Raw genomic sequence first — 17,500 nt, 5'->3', positions numbered from 1 at the left:
AAAAAAATTAAATATTAACTGATAGACCGACAGCAATAACCGAACAACGTTAGCGACGGTTAATCGATTAACGGTTAACCGTTGACATCCCTAGTCAGTATGGTCCTGTAGTCTGTATATACTACACAGACAGGTCAGTATGGTCCTGTAGTCTGTATATACTACACAGACAGGTCAGTATGGTCCTGTAGTCTGTATATACTACACAGACAGGTCAGTATGGTCCTGTAGTCTGTATATACTACACAGACAGGTCAGTATGGTCCTGTAGTCTGTATATACTACACAGACAGGTCAGTATGGTCCTGTAGTCTGTATATACTACACATACAGGTCAGTATGGTCCTGTAGTCTGTATATACTACACATACAGGTCAGTATGGTCCTGTAGTCTGTATATACTACACATACAGGTCAGTATGGTCCTGTAGTCTGTATATACTACACATACAGGTCAGTATGGTCCTGTAGTCTGTATATACTACACATACAGGTCAGTATGGTCCTGTAGTCTGTATATACTACACATACAGGTCAGTATGGTGCTGTAGTCTGTATATACAGACAGGTCAGTATGGTCCTGCAGTCTGTATATACTACACAGACAGGTCAGTATGGTCCTGCAGTCTGTATATATGACACATACAGGTCAGTATGGTCCTGTAGTCTGTATATACTACACAGACAGGTCAGTATGGTCCTGTAGTCTGTATATACTACACATACAGGTCAGTATGGTCCTGTAGTCTGTATATACTACACAGACAGGTCAGTATGGTCCTGTAGTCTGTATATACTACACAGACAGGTCAGTATGGTCCTGTAGTCTGTATATACTACACAGACAGGTCAGTATGGTCCTGCAGTCTGTATATACAGACAGGTCAGTATGGTCCTGCAGTCTGTATATACTACACAGACAGGTCAGTATGGTCCTGTAGTCTGTATATACTACACATACAGGTCAGTATGGTCCTGCAGTCTGTATATACAGACAGGTCAGTATGGTCCTGTAGTCTGTATATACTACACATACAGGTCAGTATGGTCCTGCAGTCTGTATATACAGACAGGTCAGTATGGTCCTGCAGTCTGTATATACTACACAGACAGGTCAGTATGGTCCTGTAGTCTGTATATACTACACAGACAGGTCAGTATGGTCCTGTAGTCTGTATATACTACACAGACAGGTCAGTATGGTCCTGTAGTCTGTATATGCTACACAGACAGGTCAGTATGGTCCTGTAGTCTGTATATACTACACATACAGGTCAGTATGGTCCTGCAGTCTGTATATACTACACATACAGGTCAGTATGGTCCTGCAGTCTGTATATACAGACAGGTCAGTATGGTCCTGTAGACTGTATATACTACACAGACAGGTCAGTATGGTCCTGTAGTCTGTATATACTACATACAGGTCAGTATGGTCCTGTAGTCTGTATATACTACACAGACAGGTCAGTATGGTCCTGCAGTCTGTATATACTACACATACAGGTCAGTATGGTCCTGCAGTCTGTATATACAGACAGGTCAGTATGGTCCTGTAGACTGTATATACTACACAGACAGGTCAGTATGGTCCTGTAGTCTGTATATACTACATACAGGTCAGTATGGTCCTGTAGTCTGTATATACTACACAGACAGGTCAGTATGGTCCTGCAGTCTGTATATACTACACAGACAGGTCAGTATGGTCCTGCAGTCTGTATATACTACACAGACAGGTCAGTATGGTCCTGTAGTCTGTATATACTACACAGACAGGTCAGTATGGTCCTGTAGTCTGTATATACTACACAGACAGGTCAGTATTTCCATGCTTTCTGCCATCTAAAGTAACAGTAAATTAAATTCTTTCATCGCAGAAACACAAAACTTTAGTTTGAAAGTTTCTGTCACTTGGCTGAAGCTGCACCTGGGCAGATAGTCGGCAGCGCTCAGAGATCAGGTTAAGATGTCTACATGGAGCAGTATCCCGGAGTACTCCAGCTAGCCAAACCAGGTTTCTCAAAACCAGGATAAGGACTTATCCAGGTTTCTGAAATCGGGATCTGATGTTTACATGTGCAAACACAAAAACGGGACACTTACGGGATAAAACCCAGATAATAACCGGTAAGCTCATGTCCATGTAAACGCAGTGTATGGGCCATATATTACGCCCAGTGCAAGTGCAAGGGCAGAATCTTTGCTAGTTTCTAGCACTCAAAATAAAATAAAATAAATTATTTGAATTACCAGTACAGTAAAGGATGTGTTTCAGCGACCCAGTGCTAATGAAAAGAAAAAAGATTTTGAGCGCTAGAAACTAGCACAGATTTTTCCCTTGCACTTGCACTGGGCGTAAGATATGTCTCTCTCTCTCTCTCTCTCTCTCTCTCTCTCTCTCTCTCTCCCACCTCTATCTTCCAGCGACTGAGCCACTCCTCTTTCTGCCTCCTGCTGATGTAGTAGGGGTCTCCAGCCTGGAAGGTCACTCTGGGAACGGGCCTCCTCCGCAGCCTCCCGCTCTCGCCCTGTGCAAGGCAGGCACCAGCACACACACACAGGCGCACGCACACACACACACACACACACACACACACACACACAGACGCACACACACGCACACACACACAGGCGCACGCACACACACACACACACACACACAGACGCACACACACGCACACACAGACGCACACACACAGACGCACACACACACAGGCGCACACACACACACACGCACACACAGGCGCATGCACACAAACGCACACACACACACACACACACACACACAGGCGCACGCACACACACACACACGCACGCACGCACGCACGCACACACACACACGCACACGCACACACACACACACACACACACACACACACACACTACTTACTATGTTACACTGCTGTTAAGTGTACTTAGAGTGCGGCAGTGGTTGGCTAGGGGGGTTGTAAGTTGGGAAAGTGTGTAGCAGTGAAGCAGTTGGCTCTCTCACCTCTTTGGGGGCGTGGCAGCTTGTGTCGTCTGGCTGGTCTAGAAGGGGAGAGAGGTGGGTTACAGGAAACGGCCCATTTGTCCCTGTTTAACTAGAGGACTAATGGAGAGGGGAAGCCATGGCTTTCATCACTCTGCCCAAACGTCTGAAGTGAAACGTCTGAAGTGAAAATGCACTCTGCTCATACTACAAATCGCAAGCGATTTGAATTTTACATTATGCCCAGGAAGACTTGAACGCAATTCTTTTTTTTATAACTTGGATGATCTGAACTCAAAATGCAGGTCTTTTTTTATGTTGCAACATGCAAACATCGCAAATATAAACACACCTTTTACATCCTCAAAAATAGGGCTGGACAATATATGAATATTATATTGATATTGTGATATGACACTATAGATAGAGTCTTAGATTTTCAATGTGTTGAAGTGTCGTCTTTTCCTGGTTGTAAAGGCTGCATTACAGTAAAGTGGTGTCATTTTCTAAACTTACCAGACTGTTCTAGCTGTTCTATTATTTTTCCTTTACCCACTTTATATCATATATCATCATTATATCCACATTACTGATGATTATATATCATTGTATACATATTTTGTGAAAAGACCGATATTGTCACAATATCGATATCAAGGTATTTGTTGGAAGATATCGTCACATTTGATCTTGTCCATGTCGCCCCGGCCTGGTAAAGCATCCGGTCACGTGAACTCACATTGTGTTTCATTCTGCGAGACGGTCTGGGTGGGCACTTTCAGATTTTACAAAGGGCTCTAGCCAATCAGGGACCTGCCTCGTAGTTGACATCGTAACCAGCCAATCAGGAACGCCGCTGGTAAAACAGTAATGGCTGCCTCCGTGGTTGTCCGCAGTTGAGTTTAAACAGCCATAAAGTGCAGTTGTTGCAGAAATAGACTCAATAACAACAATGAAGCGAGTACAGGAGCATGCAAACAAAATGTGAGTTCACAGATCTGCATGGTTTTAACCAGGCTAATATCTCCCAGCCTCACAATACATATCAATGTTTAGCTGTTGTCGGTCCTCCTAAAAGCTTATGTGAATATTTAATATTTTCAGATTAACTTGCTGAGTTGGTCATTTCCCCTCACTAAATAGTAAACCTGTCACCATCTTCAGCATCAGTTAGTTGATGAGGCACAGTCGTACTGTTTTAGCAATAGTAGGTGTGCACAGTCGTACTGTTTTAGCAATAGTAGGTGTGCACAGTCGTACTGTTTTAGCAATAGTAGGTGTGCACAGTCGTACTGTTTTAGCAATAGTAAGTGTGCACAGTCGTACTGTTTTAGCAGTAGTAGGTGTGCACAGTCGTACTGTTTTAGCAATAGTAGGTGTGCACAGTCGTACTGTTTTAGCAATAGGTGTGCACAGTCATACTGTTTTAGCAATAGTAGGTGTGCACAGTCATACTGTTTTAGCAATAGTAGGTGTGCACAGTCATACTGTTTTAGCAATAGTAGGTGTGCACAGTCGTACTGTTTTAGCAATAGTAGGTGTGCACAGTCGTACTGTTTTAGCAATAGGTGTGCACAGTCGTACTGTTTTAGCAATAGTAGGTGTGCACAGTCGTACTGTTTTAGCAATAGTAGGTGTGCACAGTCGTACTGTTTTAGCAGTAGTAGGTGTGCACAGCCGTACTGTTTTAGCAATAGTAGGTGTGCACAGTCGTACTGTTTTAGCAATAGTAGGTGTGCACAGTCGTACTGTTTTAGCAATAGGTGTGCACAGTCATACTGTTTTAGCAATAGTAGGTGTGCACAGTCATACTGTTTTAGCAATAGGTGTGCACAGTCGTACTGTTTTAGCAGTAGTAGGTGTGCACAGTCATACTGTTTTAGCAGTAGTAGGTGTGCACAGTCATACTGTTTTAGCAGTAGGAGGTGTGCACAGTCGTACTGTTTTAGCAGTAATAGGTGTGCACAGTCGTACTGTTTTAGCAATAGTAGGTGTGCACAGTCGTACTGTTTTAGCAATAGTAGGTGTGCACAGTCGTACTGTTTTAGCAGTAATAGGTGTGCACAGTCGTACTGTTTTAGCAGTAGTAGGTGTGCACAGTCGTACTGTTTTAGCAATAGTAGGTGTGCACAGTCGTACTGTTTTAGCAATAGTAGGTGTGCACAGTCGTACTGTTTTAGCAATAGTAGGTGTGCACAGTCGTACTGTTTTAGCAATAGTAAGTGTGTACAGTCGTACTGTTTTAGCAATAGGAGGTGTGCACAGTCATACTGTTTTAGCAATAGTAAGTGTGCACAGTCGTACTGTTTTAGCAATAGTAGGTGTGCACAGTCGTACTGTTTTAGCAATAGGAGGTGTGCACAGCCGTACTGTTTTAGCAGTAGTAGGTGTGCACAGTCGTACTGTTTTAGCAATAGTAGGTGTGCACAGTCGTACTGTTTTAGCTATAGTAGGTGTGCACAGTCGTACTGTTTTAGCAATAGTAAGTGTGCACAGTCGTACTGTTTTAGCAATAGGTGTGCACAGTCGTACTGTTTTAGCAATAGTAGGTGTGCACAGTCGTACTGTTTTAGCAATAGGAGCTGTGCACAGTCGTACTGTTTTAGCAATAGTAGGTGTGCACAGTCGTACTGTTTTAGCAATAGTAGGTGTGTACAGTCGTACTGTTTTAGCAGTAATAGGTGTGCACAGTCGTACTGTTTTAGCAATAGTAGGTGTGCACAGTCGTACTGTTTTAGCAATAGGTGTGCACAGTCGTACTGTTTTAGCAGTAGTAGGTGTGCACAGTCGTACTGTTTTAGCAATAGGTGTGTACAGTCGTACTGTTTTAGCAGTAGTAGGTGTGCACAGTCGTACTGTTTTAGCAATAGTAGGTGTGCACAGTCGTACTGTTTTAGCAATAGGTGTGCACAGTCGTACTGTTTTAGCAATAGGTGTGCACAGTCGTACTGTTTTAGCAATAGTAGGTGTGCACAGTCGTACTGTTTTAGCAATAGCTGTGCTGTGCACAGTCGTACTGTTTTAGCAATAGTAGGTGTGCACAGTCGTACTGTTTTAGCAATAGTAGGTGTGCACAGTCGTACTGTTTTAGCAATAGGTGTGCACAGTCGTACTGTTTTAGCAATAGTAGGTGTGTACAGTCGTACTGTTTTAGCAATAGTAGGTGTGTACAGTCGTACTGTTTTAGCAATAGTAGGTGTGCACAGTCGTACTGTTTTAGCAATAGTAGGTGTGCACAGTCGTACTGTTTTAGCAATAGTAGGTGTGTACAGTCGTACTGTTTTAGCAGTAATAGGTGTGTACAGTCGTGCTGTTTTAGCAATAGGTGTGTACAATCGTACTGTTTTAGCAGTAGTAGGTGTGCACAGTCGTACTGTTTTAGCAATAGTAGGTGTGCACAGTCGTACTGTTTTAGCAATAGGTGTGCACAGTCGTACTGTTTTAGCAATAGCTGTGCTGTGCACAGTCGTACTGTTTTAGCAATAGTAGGTGTGTACAGTCGTACTGTTTTAGCAATAGGAGGTGTGTACAGTCGTACTGTTTTAGCAATAGTAGGTGTGCACAGTCGTACTGTTTTAGCAATAGTAGGTGTGCACAGTCGTACTGTTTTAGCAATAGGTGTGCACAGTCGTACTGTTTTAGCAATAGTAGGTGTGTACACTCGTACTGTTTTAGCAATAGTAGGTGTGCACAGTCGTACTGTTTTAGCAATAGTAGGTGTGCACAGTCGTACTGTTTTAGCAATAGGTGTGCACAGTCGTACTGTTTTAGCAATAGCTGTGCTGTGCACAGTCGTACTGTTTTAGCAATAGTAGGTGTGTACAGTCGTACTGTTTTAGCAATAGTAGGTGTGCACAGTCGTACTGTTTTAGCAATAGTAGGTGTGCACAGTCGTACTGTTTTAGCAATAGTAGGTGTGCACAGTCGTACTGTTTTAGCAATAGGTGTGCACAGTCGTACTGTTTTAGCAATAGCTGTGCTGTGCACAGTCGTACTGTTTTAGCAATAGTAGGTGTGTACAGTCGTACTGTTTTAGCAATAGGTGTGCACAGTCGTACTGTTTTAGCAATAGTAGGTGTGCACAGTCGTACTGTTTTAGCAATAGTAGGTGTGCACAGCCATACTGTTTTAGCAATAGGTGTGCACAGTCGTACTGTTTTAGCAATAGGTGTGCACAGTCGTACTGTTTTAGCAATAGTAGGTGTGCACAGTCGTACTGTTTTAGCAATAGGTGTGCACAGTCGTACTGTTTTAGCAATAGTAGGTGTGCACAGTCGTACTGTTTTAGCAATAGGTGTGCACAGTCGTACTGTTTTAGCAATAGGTGTGCACAGTCATACTGTTTTAGCAATAGGTGTGCACAGTCGTACTGTTTTAGCAATAGGTGTGCACAGTCGTACTGTTTTAGCAATAGTAGGTGTGCACAGTCGTACTGTTTTAGCAATAGGTGTGCACAGTCGTACTGTTTTAGCAATAGGTGTGCACAGTCGTACTGTTTTAGCAATAGGTGTGCACAGTCGTACTGTTTTAGCAATAGGTGTGCACAGTCATACTGTTTTAGCAATAGGTGTGCACAGTCGTACTGTTTTAGCAATAGGTGTGCACAGTCGTACTGTTTTAGCAATAGTAGGTGTGCACAGTCGTACTGTTTTAGCAATAGGTGTGCACAGTCGTACTGTTTTAGCAATAGGTGTGCACAGTCATACTGTTTTAGCAATAGGTGTGCACAGTCGTACTGTTTTAGCAATAGTAGGTGTGTACAGTCGTACTGTTTTAGCAATAGGTGTGCACAGTCGTACTGTTTTAGCAATAGGTGTGCACAGTCGTACTGTTTTAGCAATAGTAGGTGTGTACAGTCGTACTGTTTTAGCAATAGTAGGTGTGCACAGTCGTACTGTTTTAGCAGTAGTAGGTGTGCACAGTCGTACTGTTTTAGCAATAGTAGGTGTGCACAGTCGTACTGTTTTAGCAATAGTAGGTGTGCACAGTCGTACTGTTTTAGCAATAGGAGGTGTGCACAGTCGTACTGTTTTAGCAATAGGAGGTGTGCACAGTCGTACTGTTTTAGCAATAGGAGGTGTGCACAGTCGTACTGTTTTAGCAATAGGAGGTGTGCACAGTCGTACTGTTTTAGCAATAGTAGGTGTGCATTAAATGTTATGTCCTTACGCCTCTCGGGGTGCTCTAGTTTCCGACGCCCGCGCTTCCTGCGAGGGGAGGGGGAGGGGTCGCACTCTTCGGGTGGGGTTGGGGGGGCGTTTGCACAGGGGTCAGAGGTCACCATCTCCTGGGAAAGAGACGGAGCACAGTCAAAGCTGCCCGCCGCGCCGCCACTTATCAAAGGCCTCCACAGACATAATAATCGCACACAGACGCGCGCACACACATCATAGTTATTGTAATATGCATACCCACTCCCTCTCTCACACACGCACACACACTCACACGCACACACACTCACACGCACACACACTCACACGCACACACACACATAAAATACATCAATACACACGTGCATCATAGAGCTATTATAATACAGACACACACCTATTAGTCCGACCTTGTTAGTGCAATGCAAAGCAGGTACGCCCCAAGGGACAGCGTCTGCACATGATCAGTGCAAATGAGCCTAACCCGACCCCGACACACACACACACATGCACACACACGCACACACACACACACACACACACGCACACACATCTATGAGATGAGAGGGGGAGAATTATTGATGTCTACAGCACTAACGACAGCAGTCCATTAACGAGCACAGGTATCAGGGCCTCTCTGTGTTAAATGATGCTAGCCTCTCACAACATTAGGCTGCCAAATACAGTGCAAGCTAACCTCCATCAGCAATCAGCATACTCCGAAAAATCAACTTTCAAACTAAAGTATAGTCATGAGTCATGACGCTAGAACATATTGAGACTGCGATCCCAGAGCTGGAATTCTTCGCATCTCATTCAATCTCCTGCGTGCGTCTCATGGAATTCACCAGCTTAGCGGTTAGCTTGACAGCTAGCTTGTTTAGCTTGTTTAACGATGCTAAACCCTAATCATGCGGCTGCCCCGAAAGGCTAACAGTTTTTTTCCCAGCTCTTTTTTATGGCTGTGTCGCTAACAGGCTAACAGGTTTTATAGGTGGGTAGAGAAGAGGGGAGAGCAGGGGTGAGCGCGGAGCTCAAAGGCTACGCTAACGCTAGCTAACAAGCCCACAAAGACTGTAATGAGCAGGTGAGAAGGACTATAAAAGGCACAGAACACAAAAGGGCCTCGGGGGAGACTGCAGTACGCCGGCCCGGCGCACACACTTCTGACAGGAACACAAGCAGGGGCAGTGGCGGCCTATAGGTTAGAGAAGTGACCGGAAGGTCGTCGGTTCAATCCCCGGGACCGGCAGGATAAATCTGGGTGGGGAAAGTGAAAAAGCAGTGCTTGCCCCTCCCTCTTTACCACCACTGAGGTGCCCTTGAGCAAGGCCCCTAACCCAAACCGCTCCAGTGGAGCTGATCAGTGGGCAGCAGATCAGACTGTGGTTGTACTGGTCAGCTTCTAGGTGTGAGTGTGTGTGTGAATGTGAACAAGGAGCTCCTGAAAAAGACAGCATTTCTCTGTGAGACTCAGTCTGTATAAATAAAGCTTGAGTAAGGAAAAGATCTATTGATCCGTCTCACTTGCCTCTCAGGTTCTGCAGAACCAGACTTTTGTGCGTAGGCAACGTTTTGTCCCATAAAGCATGAGATAAAAAGTGACTATCATCCAGGAGGGGGAAATGTATGTTCTTCAGTTCTTGGTAAGTACTTACTTGTACATACATACTAACACATAGTGTACGCAGTATTACACATAGTGGTAAATGGTAAATGGCCTGCATTTATATAGCGCTTTTATCCAAAGCGCTTTACAATCAGTAGGTAGTCTACATTCACCCATTCATACACCGATGGCGGCAGGCTGCCACGCAGGGTGCCTACACACCATCGGGAGCAAGGAGGGTTAAGTGTCTTGCCCAAGGACACAACAACAGCAGCTGGGAGGGAGCGGGGATCGAACCGCCAACCCTTGCGTCATTGGCCGACCCGCTCTACCTCCTGAGCTAAAGCCGCCCCACGCAAAGCCCTAATTGTGGGTGTGTCGGCCCGCTGCGCTTCACGTCATCTCGGCGCATCTCGGCGTAAACCTCCACAGGCGTGTTTATGCCCAAAACACAAGAGATCATTCCCCTTAAAAGCCACAGCGTCACCGCCTTCACGTCAGTGACACCAGCTTCTTTCTTGCTGAGAGCAAGCAGAGAAACAGAGCGAGAGAGAAAAGAGAGGGTGAGAGAGAGAGAGAGAGAGAGAGAGAGAGGGGGGGGGGGGGGACGAGAGAGGGAAGAGAGAGAGGGCTGCCACGCAATAACGCAGTGATGTCCCAAAGCGTGCTCTTACTGTAATTAGACGTTTGGTTCATATAGGATATAACATAGGCCTACACATCTAAAAATATGTGTTTCTTTAATAGGGTAGGAATGTGTGAGATTTTACTTCTAGCCTATTTCAATAGCCTGTGTCAGAATTGTCCACTCTGGTTAAGCCATTGACTGCGGTCACGCCATCCACGCTGTGGAGAAGCTGGTCTTGCATGCGTGCAGGGAAAGAGGTTAGTGTACTGGCTGGACAGTACAGGTGTTGTGCCAAAAAGTGGGCCGGTGCCCTGGGGGTTTTGGACCGACCGGCCAGGGTGAGGAGAGGCAGCTTGGCACAACAACTTTCTCAAAAGCAATCTACTGTTACGTCACTGCACCACAAACCTGTATGGTCGGGAATTATGTAGCCTAATAAAACCATGACAAACAAATTCTCATTTTTAAATCAAGGTGTGTTTTTTCTGCAATGTAGGTAGGCTATAGTTGAAAATCAACGTGGCATTCCGAGGAGAGAAGAGTGTGTGCAGGCGCGGAGTGGAGAGTGACATCCATGCCGTGCGTAATGGTATCCAAGCAAGGATTTCCTGCACTGCGCGGAGAATACTGTCTGCGCGGCGTAGTGGGGTTTTTTGCGCTAAGACCTGCTTTTAGGTGGCGTTAAAATTGAGAGCACCCAAGGCCCCTTTTTCTAACACGTTGCGCTGGAACACCTATTTTGGAACGGGCAATGCCCAAACCTGCTGTGTTTACGCTCGGAACATACCAACGGTATCTTCGCCAGAGCGCAAAATGACACTTGCGGGAGGCAGATGATAGGCTAAGAGGCGCACAGACACGCCTGGGACACGCCTACACCACGTACAGTATAATACTGTGTACACAGTATTACTGTATTATATATTATATATTACTGGTGTATAACATCTGAAAGAGCAGCATGTGGGGATGGAACGACAGAGCGAGGGGAACGTTATGTAGCTGCAAATCATCATCAGGTTTAAATTCCCACACACGACATACACACACATGCGCGCGCGTGCCCATAGACACACAACACATACACACACACACACAACAGATACACACACAAACACACGCGCTTAAGTACTTCACACATATGCCCTAGCCGTTTCTCTCACTTCCTCTCGTCTCAGCATCTCTCCAACAACCACTTCCTGCTTCTGAGGCACACCATCGATGACATGTAGTAAGCCTGACTTCCTGCTTCTGAGGCACACCATAGATGTGTAGTAAGCCTGATGTTGAATGAAAGGAGAGCTGTGGAAAGTCTAGCTGGCTTCCTGTGCGCTTTGCCAGAGCGTCTGAAGCCATATCAAGAGACGCACAGCGTTTACATTGCAGGAAACCTGAATGATCCCTGAGACACTGGGTGCTCGAGTCGCTACAGCAGTGAACAGGATCGAGCTAACAAGAAAGCAATAGAGAGGACTGGGGGGAACCACGATGACACCAAGATGAAAATCATAGAACAAGTCAATACTTAATAAAGGTATTAGCAAATTCATTAGCAAAAAAAAAGGTTGAAGCAAATGTGCATTTGGTAGTAGATTAGATTAGATTAGATTTATTTCGAACATGGTGAAAACAAAAACAAAACAAAATAAAATAAATATAGGCAAGAAGTGCCAAACAATCATAGTCAATTGGAATTCACAGCATATAATAGACAGCAAATTCACAATCAATTTACATTTGTTTATCATGCCCAAAAGGAGTAGGAAGAAGTTAATACTTATCAAGTCCTACCCCCTGTTTTATATCTATAGGCTTTTTATGACAGTATTATACTGTATTATAAAACGGCTCTCTCAAATCAAGCAATCTGATTGGTTCACAGCCATTGTATAAATCCAGTAACCCACTCCAATAACCCATGGCCATGGGTTATTGGTTGCCATGGCAACTCTCTTACTAAAAGCCTTTGGTTACCTCAAAAAAAACAAATGGCGGAGACAGCTGTCGGATCCTTGTGAATCGATCTTCGCTTATAACTTTACTAATACTTCGCAGAAAATTATGTTTTGTACAAGAATAGACGCGGGCTAATGTCTTCTTTGCAAAAAAAAGGCTGTTAACCCCGCATTTAAGCCCGCATTCAACGCCGTAACGTTAGTTGGTGTCGGGCTTTGCAGAAAGCACTCAGCTTCTCAGCAAGTGCTGAGAATGCAGCGCTGCGCTCGAGCTGCGTGTCGGGCTTTCCAGAAAGCTCTCAGCTTCTCAGCAAGCGCCAGGATTGGCCAATGTCAACTTCAGTCTCCAGAACGATCCAATCAAATCACCCGCACGTTCTTGCGGTCCCGCCTTACAGTAGTGTTTCAACTGACTCTATCAGAATACCATGCCAGTCGGACTTATAGTATTATTATTATTATTATTATATTATCATACTTGGAAACCGTTTTATAAAAGCAATATAGCACTCGAGCAGCGTGTGTTGTGGCATATATCCCGCTGCGCAAATATATCCACAGCGGGATATATTTGCCACAACACACTAGCTCTCATGCTATATTGCTTAAATAACATGTTATACTAATATAATATAATAATATACTGTAGTAATTGACGTTATAGCAGAAACAGATGCAAGTAAATACAGTATGCATTGTAGCTGTTTGTTCACAATATCAGATTTAGTGATGGAGGAAATGTGCAGAAACATGTGCACAGTATGCACCTTTTTCCCCCCAGTGCATGTGTGCTCCAAACAATGGGCCTGGTGTTTGATACATGTTGTGTTGTGGTGCTGAAGCTGCCCAGGGCGCTCGCAGCCCAACATGTCTCAACTTTAGCAGCCATCATGTCAGCATCAGAGAGCCAGAGACACACAGCAGAGCCTGGAGCTTCTGACACTCACTGGTGTCATGTTACCCAGGATTAAGTATGGGGCGGCTGTAGCTCAGGAGGTAGAGCGGGTCGTCCACTAATCGCTTTGGATAAAAGAGGTCGGTGGTTCGATTCCCGGCTCCTCCAGTCTGCATGTCGAAGTGTCCTTGGGCAAGATACTGAACCCCAAATTGCTCCTGATGGTGTGCCAGCACCCTGCGTGGTAGCCTGCCGCCATCGGTGTGTGAATGGGTGAATGTACCTACTGATTGTGATGGTGGTGAGGGATGAGGGATGATGGTGATGAAGAAACACAAGGGGGGGAAAATTACCTTTGACCTCTAAAATTGCGTTAGTGGACAAAAACTTTCCTCTAATAGAACAGGCGGATATATATATATATATATATATATATATATTTATGTATTATTTTTTGTTATTATTATTTTTTATGGTGCACAAGGACTACATCCTTCCTCTCAGAACAAGCTCCCATTCTCTTCTTCAAGTGCAAGCGGAGCAATCACTAACTTTCTCTTTTCCATTTTCATTTTCAACAGCGTGATCCCCTTCGTTAGCTCAGGGTTCAGTTAATTAAAGCTACTTTGCTAATTGCATAGCAACCACAATGATGTAACAGCCCTGGTTTGCCCTCTTTGAGCTCTTGCCACTCACACACACACACACACACACACACACACACACAGCCACACACACAGCCACACACACAGCCACACACACACACACACACACACACATCCAGTGTGAAGCTCATTCTGTAGCCTCATAATAGTGATGCTCACAGACACTGCTGCCAACTCGGTGAGACGGTGACATTGTTGCTACATTTAGCAACTTTCCAGCAACTGGCAACAAATCTCTTTTTCTGACCATGATGAACAATGGTAATGTCATGTCATGTCATGTCATGTCATGTGATGTGATGTAATGTCATGTAATGTCATGTCATGTCATGTCATGTCATGTCATGTCATGTCATGTGATGTGATGTGATGTGATGTAATGTAATGTCATGTCATGTCATGTGATGTGATGTGATGTGATGTGATGTGATGTGATGTCATGTCATGTGATGACATGTGATGTAATGTCATGTCATGTCATGTGATGACATGTGATGTAATGTAATGTCATGTCATGTCATGTCATGTGATGTCATGTCATGTCATGTCATGTCATGTCATGTGATGTGATGACATGTGATGTAATGTAATGTCATGTCATGTCATGTGATGTGATGTGATGTGATGTCATGTGATGTGATGTGATGTCATGTCATGTGATGTGATGACATGTGATGTAATGTAATGTCATGTCATGTCATGTCATGTCATGTGATGTCATGTCATGTGATGACATGTGATGTAATGTAATGTCATGTCATGTCATGACATGTGATGTCATGTCATGTCATGTCATGTGATGTCATGTGATGTCATGCGATGTAATGTCATGTCATGTGATGTCATGTCATGTCAAAGCATGACAAGCGGAAAGCCTACAGCTGATGATGAGGTGTATTGACCACAGCAGTTCTCATACAGTGTGTGTATGTGTGTGTGTGTGTGTGTGTGTGTGTGTGTGTGTGTGTGTGTGTGCGTGTGTGTGTGCGTGTGTGTGTGTGTAGCCCTTCCCTCCACTAAGACAAGCAGGGCCGATGAGGCAAAACATATTCATATAGAGACAGCTAAAGTCATGCCCACTTTGGTAAAAGAAAAAGAAAAAAAAGTCCTTTCATGTAGAGCTATATGAAATTACCTTTTATTTGTAGAATAGAATAGAATAGAATAGAGAAAACTTTATTGTCCAGCCAAGGCAGGAAATGTGTCATTGGTCTCACCCAATTACATAAAAACACAAACATCTCTACAAAAATTACATAAAAGCCACAAAAAGCACAGACATGTCTACAGCCCAGTGACACACACCCCCACACACACACACACACATCACGCATCACATCATAGATTAGTCAGTATTGCACTCCTCCGTTCTCATGTCCCCTGTTCACATTACTGTAGTTTATTGGTAAATGGTAAATGGACTGCATTTATATAGCGCTTTTATCCAAAGCGCTTTACAATGTGCCTACATTCACCCATCGAAGGCGGCCAGCTGCCACGCAGGGTGCTGGCACAGCCATCGGGAGCAATTTGGGGTTCTTCAGTGTCTTGCCCAAGGACACTTTGACATGGAGGAGCCGGGGATCGAACCACCGACCTTCTGGTTAGTGGACGACGCGCTCTACCTCCTGAGCCGCAGTTATTGACTACATTAATTGCATTAGGAATACAGGAGTCCTTGTAGATCCTTACTCTGTAAAGAGGTACTCTATAGAGACACTGCATGCTGTGTCTCTATGCTGCTGATACAAAGTCAACACTGATACATGTGCTTATGTTGCTGATACAAAGTCAACACTGATACATGTGCTTATGTTGCTGATACAAAGTCAACACTGATACATGTGTTTATGCTGCTGATACAAAGTCAAGGCACTGATACATGTGCTTATGCTGCTGATACAAAGTCAACACTGATACATGTGTTTATGCTGCTGATACAAAGTCAACACTGATACATGTGCTTATGCTGCTGATACAAAGTCAACACTGATACATGTGTTTATGCTGCTGATACAAAGTCAACACTGATACATGTGCTTATGCTGCTGATACAAAGTCAATACTGATACATGTGCTTATGCTGCTGATACAAAGTCAAGGCACTGATACATGTACTTATGCTGCTGATACAAAGTCAACACTGATACATGTGCTTATGCTGCTGATACAAAGTCAACACTGATACATGTGCTTATGCTGCTGATACAAAGTCAAGGCACTGATACATGTACTTATGCTGCTGATACAAAGTCAACACTGATACATGTGCTTATGCTGCTGATACAAAGTCAACACTGATACATGTACTTATGCTGCTGATACAAAGTCAACACTGATACATGTGCTTATGCTGCTGATACAAAGTCAACACTGATACATGTGCTTATGCTGCTGATACAAAGTCAACACTGATACATGTGCTTATGCTGCTGATACAAAGTCAATACTGATACATGTGCTTATGCTGCTGATACAAAGTCAACACTGATACATGTGCTTATGCTGCTGATACAAAGTCAACACTGATACATGTGCTTATGCTGCTGATACAAAGTCAAGGCACTGATACATGTACTTATGCTGCTGATACAAAGTCAACACTGATACATGTGTTTATGCTGCTGATACAAAGTCAACACTGATACATGTGCTTATGCTGCTGATACAAAGTCAACACTGATACATGTGCTTATGCTGCTGATACAAAGTCAACACTGATACATGTGCTTATGCTGCTGATACAAAGTCAACACTGATACATGTGCTTATGCTGCTGATACAAAGTCAACACTGATACATGTGCTTATGCTGCTGATACAAAGTCAATACTGATACATGTGCTTATGCTGCTGATACAAAGTCAACACTGATACATGTGCTTATGCTGCTGATACAAAGTCAACACTGATACATGTGCTTATGCTGCTGATACAAAGTCAAGGCACTGATACATGTACTTATGCTGCTGATACAAAGTCAACACTGATACATGTGTTTATGCTGCTGATACAAAGTCAACACTGATACATGTGCTTATGCTGCTGATACAAAGTCAACACTGATACATGTGCTTATGCTGCTGATACAAAGTCAACACTGATACATGTGCTTATGCTGCTGATACAAAGTCAACACTGATACATGTGCTTATGCTGCTGATACAAAGTCAACACTGATACATGTGCTTATGCTGCTGATACAAAGTCAAGGCACTGATACATGTACTTATGCTGCTGATACAAAGTCAAGGCACTGATACATGTGCTTATGCTGCTGATACAAAGTCAACACTGATACATGTGCTTATGCTGCTGATACAAAGTCCACACTGATACATGTGCTTATGCTGCTGATACAAAGTCAACACTGATACATGTGCTTATGCTGCTGATACAAAGTCAACCCTAATACATGTGCTTATGCTGCTGATACAAAGTCAACACTGATACATGTGCTTATGCTGCTGATACAAAGTCAAGGCACTGATACATGTACTTATGCTGCTGATACAAAGTCAAGGCACTGATACATGTGCTTATGCTGCTGATACAAAGTCAACACTGATACATGTGCTTATGCTGCTGATACAAAGTCCACACTGATACATGTGCTTATGCTGCT

At 43.9% G+C, this 17,500-nt stretch overlaps 1 protein-coding gene across 1 annotated transcript in view; it reads right to left on the bottom strand.

Annotated features, from left to right (window-relative positions):
• The window catches only part of LOC310782196 (DNA (cytosine-5)-methyltransferase 3A-like), a gene marked incomplete at both ends in the record, with an annotated part of 119,659 nt that overhangs the window by 72,319 nt on the left and 29,840 nt on the right, over positions 1-17,500 (bottom strand). Inside the window, 3 exons of the mRNA XM_083642882.1 lie at positions 2,415-2,531; positions 2,996-3,033; positions 8,144-8,261. Coding sequence (XP_083499008.1) covers positions 2,415-2,531; positions 2,996-3,033; positions 8,144-8,261 — 273 coding nt within the window. The remainder of the gene's footprint in view (positions 1-2,414; positions 2,532-2,995; positions 3,034-8,143; positions 8,262-17,500) is intronic.

The sequence above is a fragment of the Poromitra crassiceps genome, assembly GCF_964638095.1.
Source record: "Poromitra crassiceps genome assembly, chromosome: 9".
Lineage (NCBI taxonomy): Eukaryota > Metazoa > Chordata > Actinopteri > Beryciformes > Melamphaidae > Poromitra > Poromitra crassiceps.
Note: the sequence above shows the minus strand (reverse complement) of the source record. Positions and strands in the feature narration are given on the sequence as shown.